This window comes from Chelonia mydas, chromosome 8, assembly GCF_015237465.2.
Source record: "Chelonia mydas isolate rCheMyd1 chromosome 8, rCheMyd1.pri.v2, whole genome shotgun sequence".
Taxonomy (NCBI): Eukaryota; Metazoa; Chordata; order Testudines; family Cheloniidae; genus Chelonia; species Chelonia mydas.
This window is the reverse complement of record NC_057854.1, coordinates 41,287,139-41,309,266: the sequence shown is the minus strand read 5'-3', so window position 1 is coordinate 41,309,266 and position 22,128 is coordinate 41,287,139. Positions and strand designations below refer to the sequence as shown.

At 49.1% G+C, this 22,128-nt stretch overlaps 1 protein-coding gene across 5 annotated transcripts in view; it reads left to right on the top strand.

The window, feature by feature from the left end:
• UHMK1 (U2AF homology motif kinase 1) overlaps positions 1-22,128 on the top strand; it is a 42,907-nt gene that overhangs the window by 12,862 nt on the left and 7,917 nt on the right. For 4 of the 5 annotated variants that reach the window (XR_005226411.2, XM_037906268.2, XM_043521575.1 and 1 more), the window contains exons 6-8: positions 9,345-9,443; positions 11,922-12,010; positions 12,565-12,637. Coding sequence is in view for 4 of the 5 variants with exons in the window: in XM_037906268.2 (XP_037762196.1) it covers positions 9,345-9,443; positions 11,922-12,010; positions 12,565-12,637 (261 nt within the window). In the remaining variant the exon portion in view is untranslated. Of the gene's footprint in view, positions 1-9,344; positions 9,444-11,921; positions 12,011-12,564; positions 12,638-14,092; positions 21,793-22,128 lie in introns of those variants that run through there. The other variant, XM_037906269.2, reaches the window with a different exon arrangement.

Genomic DNA, 22,128 nt, shown 5'->3' with positions numbered 1-22,128 from the left:
CTTGCGCTCTAGATGCCAGGGTAAGCAGATAGGTTACCTTGTTCCCCACTTAGGCCTGGTCTACACTAGTAAATTAGGTCGGTATAACTACATCGCTCGGGTGTGAAAAATCCACGACCCCTGAGCAATGCAGTTAAACCAAACTAACCCCGGGCACAGCCATTAATGGGAGAATTCTCCCACTGTCTTGGAGAGGTGGATTACCTACATCAGTGGGAGAAGTCCTCCCATCAGGGCGTAGGTAATGTCTTTACTGCACTACAGCGGCGCAGTTACAGCGTTTTGAGTGTAGACAAGGCCTGAGTATGAATCTCGGGGCTTTTGAAGCACCGTGGTGGGGGGGAGTGGCTGTCTGAGTGTGAGAGCAGTGGGGGGCTGTCTGACAGTGGTTTCTGTTAGTGCCTCATCAAATTAAGCTTGTTAGCAGCTGAGCAATGTCAATACACTGCTAACTGAAGGCAGCAGTGTGGTCCAGTGGATCAGGCACTAGTGGGAGTCAAGTCCTCCTTCTGGGGACTGCATAGCAAATCACACTGCATGCTGATGTTGGGGTCACTGTGTTGCTCAGTCAGCACTGCCCCCTCGGATCCAACAGTGTGATTTCCTCTTCAGTTGAAATGGAGAGGCCATCTGCACCAAATTGCACTCCTGGGTCACAAGCTTCCAGCTGGAGAGAAGTCGGGAACACTCCTGCCTCTTTGGAGTCTTGACCCTCCCCATGTTATGTCCAATTACCCTGCCTCAGCCCCCAGCCCTCCCCCAGTATGTCTGTCAGTGTCTGTGTCCCCCCCAGTCCCCTCCGGAGCTGCACACATGTCTTTGCATTCTGCTGCTTTAACTCTTTAGGCAGCACAGCTGTACCCCTTATTCAATAGTGCCTGTGTAAATTATTAGCAGGTGTGGAGCCTCTCACCTCTGGGCTGGCAAGTGGCTTCTGCTGAGTCTCTGCAGTTTTTCCTGAGCTGCATGAAGTGTGGGGTGGAGAGGCTCACAGAAGAGGAAACTTCTCAAAGCTCTGAGCGGCCTTGGAACATAAAAACTGTCATATTGGGTCAGACCAAAGGTCCATCTAGCACAGTATCCTGTCTTCTGACAGTGGCCAGTTCCAGGTGCCCCAGAGCAAATGAACAGAGCAGGTAATCATTGAGTGATCCAGTCCCTGTCACCCATTCCCAGCTTCTGGCAAACAGAGCTAGGGACACCATCCCTGACCAATCCTGGCTAATAGCCATTGACAGAGCTATCCTCCATGAATTTATCTAGTTCTTTTTGAACGCTGTTATAGTCTTGGCCTTCACAACATCCTCTGGCAAAGAGTTCCACAGATTGACTGTGCATTGTGTGAAAAAATACTTCCTTTTGTTTGTTTTAAACCTGCTGCCTATTTCATTTGGTGACCCTAGTTCTTGTGTTATGAGAGAGTAAATAACACTTCCTTATGTAATTTCTCCACATCAGTCATGATTTTATAGATCTCTATCATATCCCCCCTTAGTCATCTCTTTTCCAAGCAGAAAAGTCCATCTTATTAATCTCTTCTCATACGTTCCATACCCCTAATCCATACCCCTTTTCTGAACCTTTTCCAATTCCAATATATCTTTTTTTGAGATGCGGCGACCACATCTGCATGCAGTATTCAAGATGTGGGCGTACCATGGATTTATAGAGAGGCAATATGATATTTTCTGTCTTATTATCTATATCTTCCTTAATGATTCCCAATATTCTGTTCGCTTTTTTGACTGCCGCTGCATTGAGTGGATATTTTCAGAGAACTATCCACAATGACTCCAAGATCTCTTTCTTGAGTGGTAACAGCTAATTTAGACTCCATCGTTTTATACGTATAGTTGAGATTGTTTTCCAGTGTGCATTACTTTGCATTTATCAACATTGAATTTCATCTGCCATTTTGTTGTCCAGTCACCCAGTTTTGAGAGATCCTTTTGTAGCAATTCACAATCTTGCTAGTTTTGTATCATCTGCAAATTTTGCCACCTCACTGTTTACCCCTTTTTCCAGATAGTTTATGAATATGTTGAATAGGACGGTCCCAGTACAGACCCCTGGGGGACCCCCCTATTTACTTCTCTCCATTCTGAAAACTGATCATTTATTCCTAACTTTTAACCAGCTACCAATCCATAAGAGGACTTTCCCTGTTATCCCATGACAGCTTACCTTGCTTAAAGGCCTTTGGTGAGGGATCTTGTCAAAGGCTTTCTGAAAATCTAAGTACACTATATGCACTGAATCCCCCTTGTCCACATGTTTATTGACCCCCCTCAAAGAATTCTTGTAGACCTTGGTAGAACACGTTGGTTTATGAGGGCTCAGGCCAGTAGCTTCATTCGAGCTGGCAGCCTTGAGCTGAGGACAGCTGCTCTAGCTGTGCAGTCTCAGTGCCTGGCTGGTTGGGGAGTATGTTAACAATTTTCCTGTTTCGTGAGGGATTTGGGTTCCATTTGAAGTCTTATCTCCCCAGCTAGCTGGGAACGATCTGCCTGTCAGACTCCTTGAGCCAGGGCCCCTTTCACTTGTAGAGAGTACAACTTCTGCATCTCAGGGTCATTTTTAGCCCTTTCCTGCTGAAAGATAGCGGCAAGCTCTCGATGGCTCTCTCGATGGCTCTTCTGTCCACCTGCCGCCAAGGGCGTTACAGTCAGACTGTGCAACAGCTCTTGAGCCTGGAAGAATGAAGGCATGTTGTGACTCGGGGCTTTGGGAAGGCAAGGAGCTTTGATGCATTGACACTAGGGCGTTGTGGTTAAAGCACTGGACTGCGACCCAGAAGATCCAGGTTCGGTTCGTGGCTGGCCGAAGGTTTCCTCCGTGACCCTGGAAAAGTCTTGTAATTTTTGTGACCAGTTCTCCATATGTAAATTGGGCTCATACTTCAGAAGGATAAAGCTATGACTGTTTGCAACACTACAGCACTAGGGCTGTGTAAGACCTAGTGTAGACTCACAGCGTTTTAAGGCAATTAGGACGCTCTGGGCTGCCCACCTGATAACACAGGCCATATGGTTGCGCTAGAGCAGACGTTTTAGAAGGCTGTCACTTAGTCATGCTCTAAAGACTCCAAGTGCAGAAGACCCCAGTGTGAGTTGTTCCAATGGCTCAGCACCCGAGGTGTTTCAAAACTCTTGTCATATTTTCAGTTTGAAATTTGCTGATTTCCATTTCCAGCTGGAGAATCTTGTTCTGCTTTTGTCTGCTAAATTAAAGAACCTGCTGCTCTCAGGAGTCTTCTCCCTACGCAGGGTAGATCTACGCTGCACTGAAAAACCTGCAGCACAGACGTCTCAGAGGTCAACTGACTCAGGCTGCGGGCACACTAGGGCAATCCAACCATGCGGAATGTGGGCAGCCCTGGCTGAGTCTGGATCAGTCACTTCTGACAGTACACTTAATTCTCCTGTTTTGTCTGCGTACACCAGAGACTGTCCCAACGTTTGAGCGAGCTGGAACCTGGACGGAGCTGGCTTAGCGGTGACCGGGCTAAGACTGAGAGAATCCTGGCAGGGAGAGAGAAGGCGTGCCAGGGGCTGGACTGATAGTGGATTTGCCCAAGCACTAAGCCAGCACTGGAGAGTTCTCATGATGGGCTCTCTGCCCCCTAACCCCCAGGGGCTGCAGGGATGTGGTGTGGCCGCTTCCCAGAGCAGTACGGTGCCATGGAGGTGGCAATCCCGCGGGCCGGATCCAAAGCCCCAAGGGGCCGGATCCGGCCCACGGGCCATAGTTTGCCCACCCTGCCATAGGGACTTGCAGACCATGATCCAGTCATCTGCTAACCTTTTCTTCAGTAAACTAGACAACTGTTAAATTGGCTTTCCAGACCGCAGATTATCCTTGTAGCTCTGTTCTGAACTTCTCCATTTTGTAGCATCCTTGTTGAGGTGTGGACACCAGAACTGGATGCAGTATTCCAGTAATCATCTCACCCATGAGTTGGTGCCATTGAACATGCGGTGGTCCAGGGCTTTTGAATTGTGTCCATGTAGGAAAGACACTGGCACACCAGCTGAGGCCTTCTGGCAGGTTGGCATGTTGGTACCAAGCAGCAGAGACGCTTCATCACAGCAGTGTTACTGGGCTCTAAAGTGGTGAGCCACTGGAGAAATGCCCAGGGGCTGAGGCCTGAGCTGTCTTCTGAGACATCTGGTAGCTATCACCATTTAAAGCATCATCCTCACTTCTCCAGTGCTCTGAGGTGCTCACCGGCTGAGGCTTTTCTTGCCACAGCAGTGGTACAATGTCCTTTGAAGTGCTGGACAATGGAAGGCAGCACAGATACATCTGACTCTGCATACCAGCCAGGCTGAGCTACAGTAATGACTCAACAGGAGAAGTCAGTTGAGCCCCTAAGAGCCAGGTCACTGCACCCAGCTCTGTTGGATTCTGCTCTCAGATGAGCACGGAAAGCAGAGAGCTAAGGCTTTCCAGCACCAGGAAACAGGCTGCAAGAAATCCACCTTCCCTGAGCCACCACCACATAGGAGCTATGTAAGCTCTCCAGAGGTCTAGGCCAGTGCATATCTCGTTAACAAAGCAACTGAACAGTATTAGCTGGCTAGTGCTAAATAAAAGAACTTGCATCTCCTCAGCCTGAGATGGAGAAAAGCAGCACTTCTGCCAGCTCTGACTTGCCAGCTCAGCCCTGGGTCCCATTTCAATCAGTGGATAAGTGGCAGCTCTTCACCATCAAAGCTCCTGGTGCCTGATTCACTGACGTCTTGGACACCATTATGGAGGCAGAGCCTCCTTGGAATGATAGCAGTGGGAGTCCAGGAGGGCATGGTATTGAAAACTTCCCAACAGGAAGAATTGTTGATTTCCTTTGCTTAGCGAAGCGCAGATGGTTGCATTCTGGAATTAGGAGTTGCATTCCACAGCATTGTTCAAGGGGCTGCGCATTGTGGGGTCTGCAGGGGCCCCATGTGGGATGAAGCATTGAAGATTTCAACCTGGGAATGTTGTAGGCTTGGTATTTGATGCTTTTGTCCTATTGATGGAGCAGCAGAAGCACCCCTTCCCCACCAAGAGACTGACTCAGGATAGTAGACCAATAAGTTCTTCCATGTCCTGATGCCATGCAGGGTGAAGTTTTAGGAGTATGTGTGTCTATGCCGCCCTGGGTCACTGGCAGAACTCCAGGGGGACCAGCATCTCAACAGTGGGCTCCAGGCACTGTTTTACTCAGTGACCCCTCTGTCTTCTGGGATCACTGTGTGGCTGATAGGTCAGTGCTTCAGACTGTGATTCCTATATTGCAATTCAATTATAGCTTAGTTCCTAGCTCTGCTCCTTGTGACTGTCTGGTGGTATTCAAAGCCTTCCTCTGCCTGTTTGCATGGTGTGAGGCGGTGCTGCAGAAGGGAGCATTTATTGGTGCTTTCTCAGGGAGTTAATCTAGAAGATCTCTTGAAGCTTTCACTTTCGACACAGTTGGGTCAGAGCTCCCTACAGTCCAGTTCTGCTGCGAAGTTTCATAGATTCATAGAAGTTGGCTGCACTGGTGACAGACTTGTTATCTATAATCACATTGTGATACCCTCACTCCACAAGTCAGTTCATTGTGCTGGAGCTACCCAAGGGTAGGGCCCTACCAAATTCACAGCCATGAAATATGCGTCACAGACCATGAAATCTGGTCTTTTGTGTGCTTTTACCCGATACTATAAAGATTTCATGGGGGGAGACCAGCGTTTCTCAAAATGGGGGTCCTGATCCAAAAGGGAGTTGCAGGGGAATCACGGGGTTATTTTAAGGGGTCATGGTATTGCCACCCTTACTTCTGTGCTGCTGCTGGCTGCAATTCTGCCTTCAGAGCTGGGCTCCCGGCCAGCAGCTGCCGCTCTCCAGCTGCTCTGCTCTGAAGGCAGCGCTACCAGCAGCAGTGCAGAAGAGTAGCAGTACTGCAACCTCACCTACAATAACCTTGTGACGTCCCCCCCCACCACCCCCCAAGCACAACTCCTTTTTGGGTCAGGACCCCTACAATTACAACAGTGTGAAATTTCAGATTTAAATAGCTGAAATCATGAAATTTACCGTTTTTAAAATCCTATGACCATGAAATTGACCAAAATGGACTGTGAATTTGGTAGGGCCTTACCCATGGGTATGGTACTATTTGCTGTGAGCTGTATTGTGGGCTGGCCCCTCCTTAAGACAGGAACTGGGGTTGGAGACACTTAGTAGCTAGCTTCTGAACTAGGTAACAGTGGGTCTCTGGAGAAATGCCATTTCTCTGTCATTTACCTGTAGGAGGAGCTGCTAGTTGGCAGTTCATGGTGCTGGGCTGTTCCATGCAGTCTGTGTCCTCTGTCCAGCAGAAAAAGATGCACCTGTATACCTGTTCTCCATTTCTTTGGTAGCAAGGGTCCTGTCCAGGAGTGAGAGACCATTTGAGCAACCCTTCAGTTCTGTACTTACCTGCGTGTTGCCTCTCAGTTCAGCTGCAGATGTCAGCGACTGGTCCCATAGCAATGAGGGAATGATCACAGCGTCATTCAGCATCTGGATACTCCAGATCGGCAGTGCTTCCTGCCAAGACAAAGCTCTCTGGGCATGGCTCAGAGTGTTACATGCCTTGTAGCTTCCTGCCACCCCTGAAGGAGTCGTCCAGGTCACAAGAGAGACTTCATGGGGTGTGGTGCCACTCAGCCATGTCTGACTCGGGCCAGTGAGTCAGAACCTCACAAAGATGTTGAGCGTCTGGTTTGAGAGGTTCATAGTCCTGTCTCAGCAACCTCAGAGCTTGTCTACAGGAATATTTTATTTACGGCAAGTTGAGGTGTGACTCTACCCATACTAGCCTACCGCAGAGTAACTGTCCACGTGGACCCTGCTGAAGCACATAAACAGTTTATTAGTGCACTTTGATCTAGTCCACTTTGAAATGAGACTCAATCAAATCATGCTAACGAACTGTTCATGCGAATCAGCGGAGTCCACATGAACACTTAGTCCATGGCAGGCTAGTGTGGGGGTAGATTCACACTCCAGCTTGCTGTGAATTAAATGTTCACATAGACAAGCCCTCTGACCAGTAGTTTATACAGGAGCTCTTCCCCTTCTCCGCTGCATTCGGAGTGACACTTAAGTGTTTGTTCCTAAATTGATTGGCTCCCTTTGGAAGCAGCCATTGCCTGTTAACTCTTTGTTCCTTCCGCTCATGCTCTGGACTACAGCACCTCCTGACACAGGCCTAGCGAGGTGGTGGTGGTCTGGAGTCATTCTAGGACAGATAGCTGCTTAGCTGGTTAACGTTCTCCTTGACACTTCTACGCATCCATCCTAGAGAGGCTGCCCCCTCCCACTTTAATTGGGAAGGCCCTATGGGTATGTCTTACATGGAATAGGGCCCTTAAAGGAGCTCATCTCCAAGCCTTTCCTGGACCCCAACTAGCTGGGCAGACTTAGAGCTGAGTGAAAGCTCCAGGGACTGCCTCCTTGCTTTCTTGGCTGCTGTAACCTACAGATCAGGGCCTTGAGGGAAGGTGGCCCAGACTGCCATGGTCTCAGTCCACAATCCGCCTTGTGGTCTGTTAGGGAATTTACCCCACCTCATACCTTTGAAGGCATGGGAGGTTCTTGTTGTTTTAGGGTTTGTTAGAGGTCTTGGTTCTCTTTTGACAATGAACCATTCTTTAGGGTCTTGCTATTCTGTGCTGGCCTGCTGTCCTAGCTGGTCACACTGCAGCAAGAGTGTACATGGCAGGATTTCTAGGCATCCCTTGAGCTTCTTGTTCTCCAAAAGTGGGACTCCTTTGGCAACTTGCCTTTAAAGAAGGGAAGCTTACTTTGCTCAGTGAAGAGCTCACACAGGGTTCTCACTCACCTGTCCTTCCACCTCCCCAGAATACACTAAGGCAAAGGGTTGCATTTAAAAAAAAAACAGCACTTTTCTTTAGCCCTTGATACCATAAATTGTGCAGTTCTCATGCTGTAGTTGTGCACAGCTGGATTTGGAAGGGAGCTCTTGCTTCACATGCATTCAGGAACTGACAGAAAATATTCTTGGGGGAACTGAGGCCATGACATTGAGAATGGAAGAAGTTTGTGCTGATCAAGGGAGTGTGTAGGCCCTCTCCTGCTTGAACATGGTACCCGCGAGTGGGGATTCTGCAGCAATGGAACGTACAGAGAGGTAGAATTACAAGATAAGTAACTGTCCTTTCATGGACAGGGTAGAAGGGCTTTATATCCTGCTGTCAAGGCTGAATCCCCACTCTGTCACTCTGAGTGCAGGAAGTGGGGGCCCGCCAGGATTTTAAAAATTAATACTTGTCACTCCAGGCTTGTATTAAACTCGAAATTAGCTGTTAACCCCAGCTAATCAAACAGCATATGTACAAACCTCTTAGGACACCAAAAATCCAATCCTGTTCTTAAAAAAGGTAAATTTTATTAAAAACAAAAAGAAAGAAAATACATCTGGAACTTAGGCCTTTTGTTAGATCTTAAAAGAAACAATTACAAAAATTAAGCACCCAAAATAGCTTTCTTGGGGGTTCAGCTTAAAGGTTACAAGGAAACAAAAGCATCTGGGGTTAGCACAGAGGAGATCCACAAGCCAAAATGAGAAATAAACCTGACAGTGTTTAACTAAACATTCCCTATCCCAAATTATTTCTTCTAGGTATGGAAGATACTTTTTCATACCTGGTTCAAACCTTACACAGCATTTCTGCTTGTAGCATTGCTGCTCTGTGTCCCTGCAGCCCAGAGAACAACAGGCAAAGGGGAAGTTTATTTTCCAATTTTAAAAAGTTCTACCTTCCCATTGGCTCTTTTGGTCAGGTGCCCTCTCCTTTTCTTTTACCTGTGGGCTTGTTAACCCTTTACAGGTAAAGCAAGCAGAGAACAGACCAAAAGGGATTTTACAGCTAACAGGCTAGCTGGGTGTCCATCAAAGGGAGCTACTCCCCCATCCTTCATATATAGCAGGTGTGATACAAGTAACACCTGGTCCAGCTACCTAGGCCATGGGGGCCCTTGTCAATGTCTGAATCCAAGATGAATAGCAATAATTTCAGACTTGGTTCACACTGTTTCTGTGCCTTTAAAAGTACTTTCAGCCACTGTCTCTGGGCAAACTAACCTTTGGGTCTCAAAGGTTGCGCTCAAAGCCTTCCTGGAAGGGAGGCTGGTCAATCTGCAGATTGAGGCCAGGTGCACATAGCATGGCTACAGGGTGTAATGCATGTATGTGGTGAGGGGAAAGAGAACTGTAGCTCCAAAAGTGTAAATACTGATACAGCCTTTCTCCCCTCTCCCTGCTTTCCCATTTAATGCCTTTCCTTCCATGGAACTGGGTGGTGGCAAAGCAGCTCCCCATATTGAAGATCTGGTGATGCTTCCGACTCCTGTGCTAAGGCTGCTCAATGTCTTGAGTGACACTTCTCTTCAGAGTGAAGAAGAATATGAAGGTTGGTATCTGTATTACAGACTGCAGTGCAGTAATGTCATACAAATCCACATCCCAGAGTGCTGTCAGGATCAGAGTGGGGTGAGAGTTTAGACGCATAAGGAAAAGGGAGCTAAGAAACTTGGCTGGGATTTGAAACAAGTGCACAGGTACAGGAAGGCTATTCCAGATGGCAGGAGTTGCAGAGAATGCTCTGAGAAGAGACTGGGCCTAGCTGATTAAAGAGGGTGACGTGGAGACTGGAGTAAGTTCATGGATGGCTAGAAGGGCAGCTTGAGCACATAATCAATGGGTCAAAGTGGCGCCAGACTCCTGCATGAGCAGAACAGGGCGGAAAGAGGGGGGTTTGCTGAAATGCGTTGTCACGTCATTCAGACATCAGCAAAGATTTAAAATAACCTGTTTGTATTGTGAGATATTAGCAATGTTGTGTACAAAATGCAGACACTCGGAGAAAGCTAGGAGAGCCCCCTCTGGGGGATAGGGTTTGGGATGAGCTCTCCTCACAAAGAGCCTGGCTTGTAGCAGCCAGGTTTCCTCCCTGCTTTAAGTGACATTATAACCCAGTATAGAGCACTCATGGAACTTCTAGCTGTGCAAAACAATCAGTGAGTGCACACACCAGGGAACAGGACTGGGAACACACCAGGGATCCCCGTTCCTTTGAGCAAGCAGTGCAGCCACTGGTGTCTAGTCCATGGCACTAGTGCCACAAGTGTTTCCCCTCTGGGGGACCCAGGCCATCACCCTTGTCTTAGACAGTGCTTGTTCCTACTGTGATGTAGCAGAGACTTGGTGACTGAAGGACGTAATGCTCTGCTAGACCCTCTAGGTTGTCTGTCTGGAACTGAGACCCCTTTAAATAACAAGGTTTTTCTGCTGATGCTTCTGGGACAAGTAGAATCAGTGGGTGGCCCACTGAGTGCAGGCATTTCTGGGGGCTGGGAATACTCCAGGTACAAAAGCCCCCTTGCCGTGTATTGGGAACAGAGAGCAATGCCCCCTCCCCAGCCTCCATGCTCCTGGGTCTGACACCAGGTTGCCGCTGCCTCCCAGAAGCAGCTTTGTCTAAATGCTCCTGTACTTCTCCTGTGGCAGTCTTCCAATCGCCTCCCTCTCCTAGTGGGCAGGCATGGGGACAGTCAGCACCAGGGGAGACAGACAGCAGCATGGCCTTTGCCCCCTCCCAGGTAGCAGAGCGATGGAGCAGAAAAGTCATTGAGACACCCCAGCTGCTAGGAAGAAATAGCAGTTCCCCACCACCACACTGAGGCTTGTGGCAGCATCTTTCCCTGCAGTGCTTGACTCCTGGTGAGGAAGGTGAAGTTAATGGGGTTCAAGAAGAGCTGGAGGATCATGGGATAAGTACTTTCCTGGGCACCATGATGGGATTGCTGCCTCAATCCTTGAGGGGGCCATTAAGGATCTGGGGCAAAAATTGGGGATTGGTCCTGCTTTGAGCAGGGGGTTGGACTAGATGACCTCCCGAGGTCCCTTCCAACCCTGATATTCTATGATTCTACTATTCATGCAAGAGTGTAGGGTGCCTCAGGACCACCATGTGCCTAAGTGGGTAGCAGGAGGGAGCTGGAGCTGGACTTCATGCTCCCCGTAGCACCCCAGAGATCCTGTGCTCCCTACGGCCTCCCTCCCAACACAGTGCAGAGTTCATGGAGAGCACGCTAGCTGAGCAGACTCCCTGGCTCCCCAGCTGGCCTCCCTGTTTGCCACCTGCTTCCCCAGGTTCTCTCCCAGGACTCTTGTTTTTGGTCCCAGACTGGCCTCTTTAAAATCTGTAGGAGCTACTGTGGGCCACATTGAGCACCTGGCTGCTCCTGCACCTAGTGAGATCTGCAGAAGATCCTATAGATCAGGGGGAAGTGGAGTAGGTATGAAGATATGAAGGGTGGGGAGAGCTGGGTGGCTGCTCTCTGAAATTCCCTCCTGTAGGCCCAGTGCGTCCTTCCAGTATGTGTTCTTGCGGAGCAATGGCAGACATTCTGTAGGCTAACCCTGATATTGCCCCTTCCTCAAAACTTGCAGCAGAAGTTCTGCCAGTTTCAAACCAGGGGCCAGCAGAGAATTTTTTCACCAAACTGGAGGGTATATGGGCAAGTCATTTTTATTGAGGTGGCATTTCAGTCCATCATGAGAACTCTCCAGTGCTGGCTTAGTGCTTGGGCAAGTCAGTTCACTATCTGTCCAGCCCCTGGCACGCCTTCTCTCTCCCTGCCAGGATTCTCTCAGTCTTAGCCCGCCAAGCCAGCTCCGTCCAGGTTCCAGCTCACTCAAACGTTGGGACAGTCTCTGGTGTACGCAGACAAAGCAGGAGAATTAAGTGTACTGTCAGAAGTGACTGATCCAGACTCAGCCAGGGCTGCCCACATTCCGCATGGTTGGATTACCCTAGTGTGCAAGCACAGGCTAGAGTGAGACCGCCACCCACCCCCCCCATACACATGGCTTTCTCTTCCCTCAGATGTGCTGGAAGACATAAGAGAGGAGTGTCAGAAATACGGCCCGGTGGTTTCCATGCTTGTTCCAAAGGAGAATCCTGGCAAAGGCCAAGTAAGTGTTGGGGGGAAGGGGCTTGATATTTACACTATCAGCCTCACTGTCTATCATTAATCCTGCTGGATGAGGGCAGTGCTGTGCAACTAGAAGTACCTGGTTCTGTTGTGCAGCAGCATGAATTTGGCAAGGTGGGTCAGTGTTTCCTAGCCTAGGAGATGCCAGACTAGTTTTAGGGGAGGGTTTGGGGTACAGGGCGGAGGATGAGGAAAGTGGGGTGAGAAAGGGGTGTGTTAAGATGTTCAGCACCAGGTAACTATCTCCCAACTCGCTAAATGTCTAGTCCAGAGAAATGAGGAATGGTAGGTAGAATCTTAACTGTGCCTCCCTACAAACTCAGGGACTGTGTGACCCCTTCCCCTGCTGTTCTAGTCCCATGGGGTCTGCTGAAGGCACTCTGGAGATACAGGCGAGGAAAGCAGTTCGTTAGGGATAATTCCTCACTAAGCAGGAGAGGAATAAAGCCAAACTTACCCAATCAATGGGTGATGGATGAAATCCCTGGGGTCTGTGACACAGCGGCAGTGACGCTCTTGTCTCTGTCTTTCCAGGTCTTTGTTGAATATGCAAATGCTGGTGATTCCAAAGCTGCCCAGAAATTGCTCACTGGAAGGACGTTTGATGGCAAGTTTGTTGTGGCTACGTTTTACCCCCTGAGTGCCTATAAGAGAGGGTATCTGTACCAAACATTGCTCTAGCAGCAGCAGCCGCCATCAGGAGAGTCGGCTGCGTCTCTTCCTCATTTCAGTGTGTTCTGCAGTTGAATGTACAAAGAGCTTCCTAGCCCTGCTTTTGAGTAGTTTTGAAAGGAGATCTGCACAGGACAGAACTGGGCTTGTGCCCTCTAGTGCTGCTTTATGCTGTACAAAGGTAGCCCATGTGACTTCAAAATGATCTGTGTTCTGCTTGTTTGGTTACATTAGAGACGTGGCTCTTGACTGCCCTGGAAGGCTCTCGAGTGACTGGAGTAAGTAGTGGCATTGCCATCACAGGAGACTCACTATCTAAGCAATTGAGGTTAAGTCTGGTTCAGACTGTAAAAAATCTTGCTTCAGTTTCTTGACACTAATGACTGACGAATGTTTTGGGGAGGGATCTCTCCGTTAAATATTCATCGCGGAGTGAGAGCCCCCCCATACACATGCTCTGAGACACCCAGGAGGCCCTCCAGCAAGAGCAGGGAAGACTACACTTTTTTTTTCCCCTGTTATCTAAGGTAAAAAGACAAGCAGAAGCCCCTGTATCTCTGGAGGCTTCAGGTCTTTCCACCCCATAAAGTAGTGACCATCTGGTCTCTGGGGTTACCCTGTCACTGACAAATGGCCCAGGGAGACCCATAAAATTTCCTCTGCTCTAGTGTCAGCTGTTGTCTTGTTGGGAAACTGATTGTCGGTGTCAGTGAAGACAAACTGCTGTCTGAGATCAGGGCACCTGCAGCAACGTGAGTTCACTTGTATGGACAGGCTGGGTGAATGTGGAATCCATTAAGCATCTTTGGGGAAAGGACCAGTGTTAGTCCTGACCCCTGTAACACCATGTAATCTAGAGGTTACACATTGCCTGTAGCATGGAGTCATCTATCACAGCTGACGTCCATTGCTCTTAGTATCAGTGCCAAACAGTGCATAATGTGGAGGCATTCCCCAGCCAGCAGGATTCTTTAAAGGTGTGCTAGAGTGCACAGCATTCCTTTTAAGAACTCAGCAGGATGTCTATTCTGAAGACTTTAAAGGGAGAGTAAATTTGTACCTGTTGTCGTTTCCTTGTTTGGCTTCTGTTGTAGCATGTATGTTGTTTTTTTTTTGCTTTAGCCAGTGTTGATCTATTGGAATTGTGGTAGTAAACAGGAAGCACTGACACTTTTGGCTCTCCATAGAGTACACAAAGGGCCTGAGACAATCCAAGATCCTTTAGAACAAGGATCCTTGAAATAATCCTACTTGACTGCTAAGGGCCTCCTCCAGGGTGATGCATTCTAGTGCCAGAGGGACTGTGGGGTTAGCAAGCACACTAGTTGAATGCTGTTAGGAAAGAAACAGATTGAATGTGGCCCGCGTTACTGCTTCTCTCTCTTAACAGGAAAGCTAGTAGTTTAAACTGCAATGCTACTGTCCTGTCTGCTGCTATCTGCCAAGCTGAGCCACAGGGGGAGGACAACAAGAGCTGTCTGCACTGATGATATCATCCTGTTAATTAACACAACATTCCAACACTCTGTATGTGAAGATGGCCCTGTTCAAATCATTGTCAGCTGGCCTGACTTCACACTCATGTTCACACTCTGCTTAGATCCAGACCATCCTGTTTAAATGTGACCCTCCCCAAGGCTGACTAGCTCTGGCTGGGCGAGCTGTGCTGTGATGGGAGGGCTCTGAGGAAGATGGGGGTATGGACTGGGGAGCACATAGAGGGGTGGCAGTAAGCCATGGGCTTGGGAAAAGGCATGCATGGGGGGAGGGGGTGATGGGAGCACAGAAAGGGGCCGTGAGGAGGAGACAGCAGGGCATGCACAGGTGTGGCAGGAACCCAGGATGGGGGTACCCAGGAGTGCAAAGGGACCATGGGGAGCCTGGCTAGCACAGAGCAGGGGTGGGGAAGATGCAATGTTTTGTCCGTGGTACCTTTAAGTGCTCTGTCATCTAGATACCAACCTTGAGATGCATAAAGTGTCCCCATGCTAAACCTCTCCTTGCCCACCCCCAGCCCTGATGGGCACCCAGGCATAGCCACAGCACACCTTGCGGTGGCCTGAAGCAGCTGGCTCTGGAGGGAGCACTGCTTCACCAGCCCCATGGAAACGGGCCTTGTTTGGGAAACCCAACACATCCTTTCTGGGACAGTGTCAATGGGATCCAGCCACACGCCAGCCCCGATGTTGCAGGGACAGGGAGCTTTCCTTGGGGAGCAGGTCACTGGCGTCTCTTCAGTCTGCCTGACGGAGGGGGCAATTCGGCCCCACAGTCCAGCGAACCTTCCCTCCCCCCTCGGGATTTGCTCCCTCTCAGCCAGTCTCCATGTCAGAGAGGCCCCCAAGACTCCCTCAGGTCTGTCCATCTCTCTGGCTGTCAGACCATGCCCCACCCCAATACCCCATTCAGGGCTGACCATACCCTGTCAGAGTTACAGGGTTCAGCCACTCCCCCAGTGCCAGACATGCCTTCGCTCACTCACTGTCTCGCCCACCTGAACTCTGTGCCCCCTACAGGATGCAGAAACAGAAGCAAAAGTCAAAATAACAATTTATTAGGAGACTGGAATCCCATTTCCTGTCCCAGAGGCCCATCTCCTATGACCTAGAGACTCACCTTGACCTTGGAGTATCTTACAAATTTGGAGGCCCAGCTAAGCCTGTGTGGGATGTAATGAGTAGGTGAAGGATTGTACAGCGGGGTGGGAGACAGCGGCTGCTTCCCAAAACTGGCCATTTCCAGGCCACACAACGCTGGGGCTTGTGTGCTTTGCTAACTGGATCCCAGCCTTTGCTCCTTTACAAGGCCCAGTTTTGTTAGGCGCCTGTTCTAAGTAGTAGAGCCAAGCCGTTACTAACCCCTAGAGGGTAGATGGGGCTTCCTGGTGGAGCATAGAGGACGTTCTTGTTCGTCTTGGCTGAGCTAGCTACCAAAGATGCTGGCTGGGTCTTTGTTTAATAGCTTTAATAGATTTGAACCAAATAAACCTGCAAAATGCAAACCACTTTTACAAGCTTTTGTCTTTTGGATGCCCTGGGAAAGCAGAGCCTGAGCCAGTAAGGATCCTAGGAATTTGTTTCTGGATGTTAGTCCTGGCCACACCTCAGTGTGAGCCTTTACATTCTGCTCCCTGACCTCCCTCTGCAACTTCAGCTACATACAAACATTGCTAAAGCAGAACCAACACTGTGTTGGAGGGAAGCCTTCCCAAGCACCCACCTAGTAAGCCCTTGGTCGTCTTTACACATGGCTTTCCTGTTTGCCTTTGAGCCTTGCTGTGGAGCCGTCGGGTTAAAACCAGGTCTCTCGGAAGAGCATGTTGATGGGTGCACCTATGACTGTGGTGGCACTTGAGCATGATTAAAGGCAGCAGGAGTCTGTCTCCTGTACTGATGGATCATAGCGGAGCCAGGCCCCCATTATAAGCAAATGCATTAGCTCTCCTGTTCATTGTCTGATCCCTGGCAGCTCTCCCTTTCTCTGGTTTCCAAACAGGCTGTGCACACAGGCTACATCTACGCTACAGACCTTACAGCAGCACTGCTGTACTGCTGCAGCTGCACTGTAAGGCCTCCTGTGTACCTGCTCTATGCCCGCAGGAGAGAGCTCTCCCATCAACATAATTAAACCAGCCCCAATGAGTGGCAGTAGGTATGTCAGCAGGAACGCATCCACACTGGCGCTTCCATCAGTGTAACTTATGTCCGTCAGGGTGCTGTTTTTTCACACCCCTGATGGACAGAAGTGCTAGTGTAGACATAGCCAAAGAACGCTGCTGCCAAAGCACTTTTCAGCTGAGCTTTTTGCTCAGAGTTGGGGTCCGTGTAGACACAGCTCTCTTGGCAGCCAAGCCATTCCATTCCTACCAGTGTCTCTGGCCTGCTCTCGCCCTGGTTACGTGCCATGCAGAACCCCAGCTTGCTGGGCACAGTCTGTATCTCCTTGGAGCTGAACATGGCTCTAGGGATGGAAGAGAACATTTAGCACGATTACAGCCTTGAAAAACATCACGGAAACTTACCACACTGCCCTTATCACAAATACCATCAGCCCCCTCCTGGTCGTCTATCTCTACATCGTTCACTCACTGCTACTAACTCCCCACTCGCTCAGACACACTCCACCACACTCCCCTCCCCTTTGCCCCAGGTTGCCCCCCCCCTCCAAAAGACAAAGCAGTTCTCTCCCTAGCCCCACCAAATCACCCGCCTCTCTGTCTTCAGAGCTCAGCGGCCACCATAGCCTACTGGGACTCAAGGCTTCCCTGCTGGCAGGAGTCTTCTGTCTCCTCCTCTCTGCTCTGCTTCCTCTGACATGGTGGATTCAATGTCATGTACCTACAGTAACTCTCCTTGCCTGGGCCTAGGGAGGGGGCGCCAGCTAGGAGGAGTCTGGGGTGGGTAATAAGGGCTTGCCATGACTCCTCCATTGACTGGTGCTGAGACGAGATGGAGCTCCCCCTAAAGGCCCTGTTTCGTAACAGCAGCCGCTGCATTATTCACACTTCATTCCCATTTAAGGTTTTCCCTCCAACCAGCAGGACTAGAAAAATACTCTAAAATGAAAACGTAGTTTCTGCTGCATCGGCCATGCTCAGACTGGGCAAGTGGGATTCAGCCAGGCGGGACTATCATGTGCTACGTGCGTACATCAATCAATGTTACAGTGCTGTGTGGCCTCTTCAAGGAGAGCTGATTGCTGAGTCAGGTACTTCAAGCTCTCCAAAGAAGAAACCAGGACTTGATTCTGGAGATCTTGGATGCTCTTCGTTGATCTCCAGTGCCTCAAGTCTCTGCCCTGTGAGCTGTCATGTTCTCATCCCAGCCCTTTGCAGCCTATTGTTCTGCTCTGGTGTGTGTAGTTCTGTGCCTGAAAGTATCATGTGCAGACATCACAGCTTCAGTCCTAACCTCTGGGAATTCTGGGACCACATAGAGCAGGTGTACTGGGAAATTGTTGATCCTCTATCTGTGCCATGTTTGTTAGATCCTGCTGGCCATCAGACATTCAGTGGCGGCTCAGACTCTGAAGTTCCCATATTATATACCATGTTCGTGCTCTAGAGGGCTTTGTAGTGCCCATAACCTTCAGCTAAGACTGTTCTCCACCAAGAACCTCTAGCAACTTCACTGATTGCTCTCAGGGTGGTGAATGTGGAGTAGAAGATATTTATTCACGAATAGCTACACGTAAAATGCATTCCACTAATGTAGTTTAACATGGGCATGATGGGCCTAGGTATAGGTATAAAGCTGGCTACTAGCCATGGCACACAGTCTTTAGGGACTTATGGTCAATCAGACGTGACCTTTGGGATAGTGCAATACTGCGTCAGCAAAGAGAAAAGAATGGTGCATCAGCTCATGCGCTGCCAGTGTGCTGAGGAAAGATGTCAGCCATAGATGTAATGCTGTGCTTGTAGCACAATACTGTTGGAATATGTAGGAGACTTCTAGGGGTTCAGTGAAATGGGGAGAAAATCAGGACAGCAGATAGAGTTCACTTTCCATGGTTGTGCTGAGACAGTCAACAAAGGAGTGTTTGGGGCAGAGGGATACGTGCACGGAGAGGGAGTGGAGTGAAATGCTGTCACCAGTTTGTACAAGGGAGACTGGGTCGGCAGAGGGAAGCTCTCAGACGGGGCAACAGTCTCCTGGCCAGTCAGGACAATGGGCATCACCCAGCTCCTGCTGCGGTTTGTACAAGAGTTGTCTGGACTAGAGCAGAACAATGGCCGAACCCCCCCATCCCTCCCAATCTCTGCAGCACGTGATGCTTCAGGCAGGATTTTCACATGTCACTGGTGGGGTTTGTATTGCTGGGGTAGCGGGAGAAGGATACCAGGTGACCTTTGAATGAAGCTCTGATTTGTTCTTTGAGGTCCTTTGAATGGAGTCTGACCTGCATGAGGGGCAGGGAGACTTCACCAGCAATGAAGTGGACTTTGGATGGATTTCTGACAGTGTTTGCACTAAAATGGGACTGGCGCTGGCATGCAGCGCACTTCTGTAATACTGTCACTGGTTGGTGTTTGCTTTGCCTGCTAGAGACTGGAACAAGTGGAGACCATTGCTCTTATTACGCTAAACTAGCTAACTAACAAAATACCTGTGCTTTCTTAACCACTCTGTCCTCTAGGCTACCTTATCCATAATGCGGGACTTAGTGTACAGAGCAATGTGACTGGTAACTGTGAAGCAGCAAGGCACAAGCTGTGGGCAGTAAACAGTGTCTTGGAAAAAATCTGCCTAAGTGTAACTGTAAGTAGAGGTGTGTCTACTTTAACAGCTCATTGCTTGTGGGGTTCAGTGCAGCTGTGCTAGGGGAGAGGCAGAAACTGGTGTTCCTGTCGTCATATTGATGAGGGACAAGGATGGGGAGGTAATATTTTATGGGACCAACTTCTGCTGCTGAGACACAAGCTTCGGAGCTACTCAGAGCATATCTGAAAAGCTCTGTGAGGCTCCAAACCTGTCTCTCACCAAGTGGAGATGGTCTAATAAAAGAGATTCCCTCCCCCACCGCCTCTCTCTCAGATCCTGGGACCAACAAGGCCACAAGCCTGCAAACAACAGAAATATTGGTTCCATGTCTTTTTTCTTTTTTTTCTTTTTTTTTTTTTTTAAACTGCTGGGCCAGTGGAAATCCCTCCCCAGAATATTTTGGGGCCCTATCTAGTTAGTATTGAAGTATGACTCTAGCCTTGAAATGATGAATGTGCTCCTAGCTTGGGCTATGCCTACACTTAAACCACGTCAGCAGCACCGCTGCAGCGCTAGAGCAGTTTAAGAGTAGACCCTTACTACAGTGATGGGGGCGGCTCTCCCATCGAGGTGAGTACTCCACCTCCCTGGGAGGTGATAGAAGAACTAGTGAGCTGAATACTTTTCCTCTTTGTGCAGCAACAGAATTGACTCTGCTCTTGTCACTAGCACCTCTGCCAATCCATTGGAGGTTGTAGCATTGCCCGTGTAGAACTGAGACCCTGGTTTGGCCTACAGAGCCATTGTCACGGTGCTGAAGCAGGAGAGGGAAGGAGCCCATCTTGGCTCTGAGCCCAGGCACGATTTATAGGGTTACCTGTTGGAACACTTTCCTTGTAAACTGTTTCCATAGGGAAATCAAGGCAATGGTGTGGGACCAGCAGTATCACTGAGTCCTGGTTAAGAAGAGAACTTGAGGGAATGTGCAGTGTGCTCTTGTCTGTGTAGATTTCCTTGAGATCATACAACAGGAGTGTTTGAAACCATCTGCTCCCTCCCAAGTGTGCGTTGACATTAAAATGTTTGGATGTAACTGTTTCTTGGCCTCGTCCAAATCTGGCAGCTAATCAGGCAAAAAATGTCAAACCTGAGCTGAAAGCAAGCCTCTTCTGTACATGATATGACAGCACGGCCCTGGTTTTGCTCTGATTTTCTCACATTGCTTCCGCCCATGCATGGTGTTCAGAAATTTGTGAGAGCCAGGGGTGCTCCCCTCTCTGGGGTCACATGGCATTCTGTGAGCTTGTGCCATCTCCAGTGACCAGCAGGCTCCTGGAATGGAAGTCTGCTACCTGTGCTTAGGCAGTCCAACTGCTGATACAGCAACTGGAGAGAGATGATGAACCAAAGCCAATGGGAGGGAACCTGCTTGTGCTGTACAATCCTCAACTACACAGAAATGTGCCACAGCTCATGCTGGAAAGATCCATTAGGTCCAGCTTGGTTTCTGGCTGATGTTCCTAAAGAAGGGGCACCTGCCTTAGCTCTCCATTATGTGGTACTGACTAATGACCCCCTGATTACTCCTGTGCCAGACTGTGACCTAGAGGCTACTCCACTGACACCCCAAGGTAGCTGTATAGCAGCACTCAGAGATGCAAACACTCTGCAGCCTGTTTGTCAGGAGATGCAAAGGCTGTGATTCTGGTTGAAGAGCAGTGTAGCTGTTCACTGCCGGTTACTCCTCAAACCAAACAGAAGCCCGAGCTGGTTTAATTTTGCTCCGCTCTAGCCTCCATCCACTCTTCATGGGAGCACTACATCTACTGTGATAGTCTCTTAGCCTGTTCCTTATCTTTCCTTTTTGCTGTAATCTGGTCTGTAAACACATGCCTTTGTTCAGATTAGATCTAAGCTGATGTACCCCGTTATGCACTGTTGCTGAGCTGATGTGTGCTTGATAAAGGTGATTTAAAAAAATAAAGCTTCACTACAAAGAAGTTAATTCATTCAGTCTTTCTGAAACCAAGCATTGTTGAAATACCATGTTATGGACTCTCTGATTGGCTAGCTTCAGAGGTTCCCTGCCTAGTGTGCTGGCTTTTTGCAAATCCCCTTCTTAGGCTCCTCTCTTCCCCCCCCATTCCTTGTACAGGGGGTGTAGGTGCCAAACTCAGGCTGTGTGGATCCCAGTGTGTTCCTGTGACTTTTGTAGGCACCTATATAGTTAGTCATTGCAAAGCAGTCACAACACCTCAGTCCCTTTAGGGAGCCGAGCCTGCCTTTTCAAACTTCAGCTTTAACTCTGCCCTGTAGTGACGGGGGAAGGGCAGTGAGGAGAGAAAATCTGCTGGCTCTAAAACTCAGGGCAGGTCTATACTACAGTGGGGACCACACTCTGAGATCGATCTACTGGCGCTTGATTTAGCAGGTCTAGTAAGACCCACCAAATTGACTGCAGATTGCTCTCCAGTCGACCCCCTGTACTCTACCCCCGACAGAAGAGTAAGGTAAATTGACAGGAGATTTTCTCCCATCGACCCCCCCCCCCCGAGGTGTAGGCCCCGCAGTAGCTAGACCTAAGGTACATCGACTCCAGCTATGTTATTTACATACCTGGAGTTGCGTAGTGTAGGTCGACTTACTGTGGTGGTGTAGACATAGCCTCAGTGTGATCTAATCTGGGACCCCATACACTAAATACCTTCGTCCTAGTCATTCATATGGCTGTAATGGGAAGTCACTGCAGAGCAGAGCTAAAGTTGTTTGGCTACCCTGACTGTGCAGTTCTAGACCTTGACATGTTTGGATTTAGGTTTTACCTCAGCTCTCAATTTCCTGTATTTGTAGTCCTTGTTCTTGGGTTAATTACATTAGTTATATTTTACCCTAACATTTCTAATGACGCATGCTTTCAGTCATACCTCCATCTGAACGTGGTGTGTCAAGGAATATTCTAGTACAAGGAGGGAGAGTACCCTCTCCACTAACAGCAGTGGCTTTGCTGAACACACCTGAAACACAGTGGGCATGTCTGTGCGGATCACTACAGTCACTGGGCAATAGGAAATGCTGCCCTAACAGCTGTATTTCCTCCCCCTCTTCTAAAACAAAGCACCATTACATGGTTCAGTCACTGAACAAAGAAACTAAAGGGGGAAGAGGAAGGATTGATGCCTTGACTTTCAGCTGTAGGGATTAAATCAGCGTGCTGTAAACATGA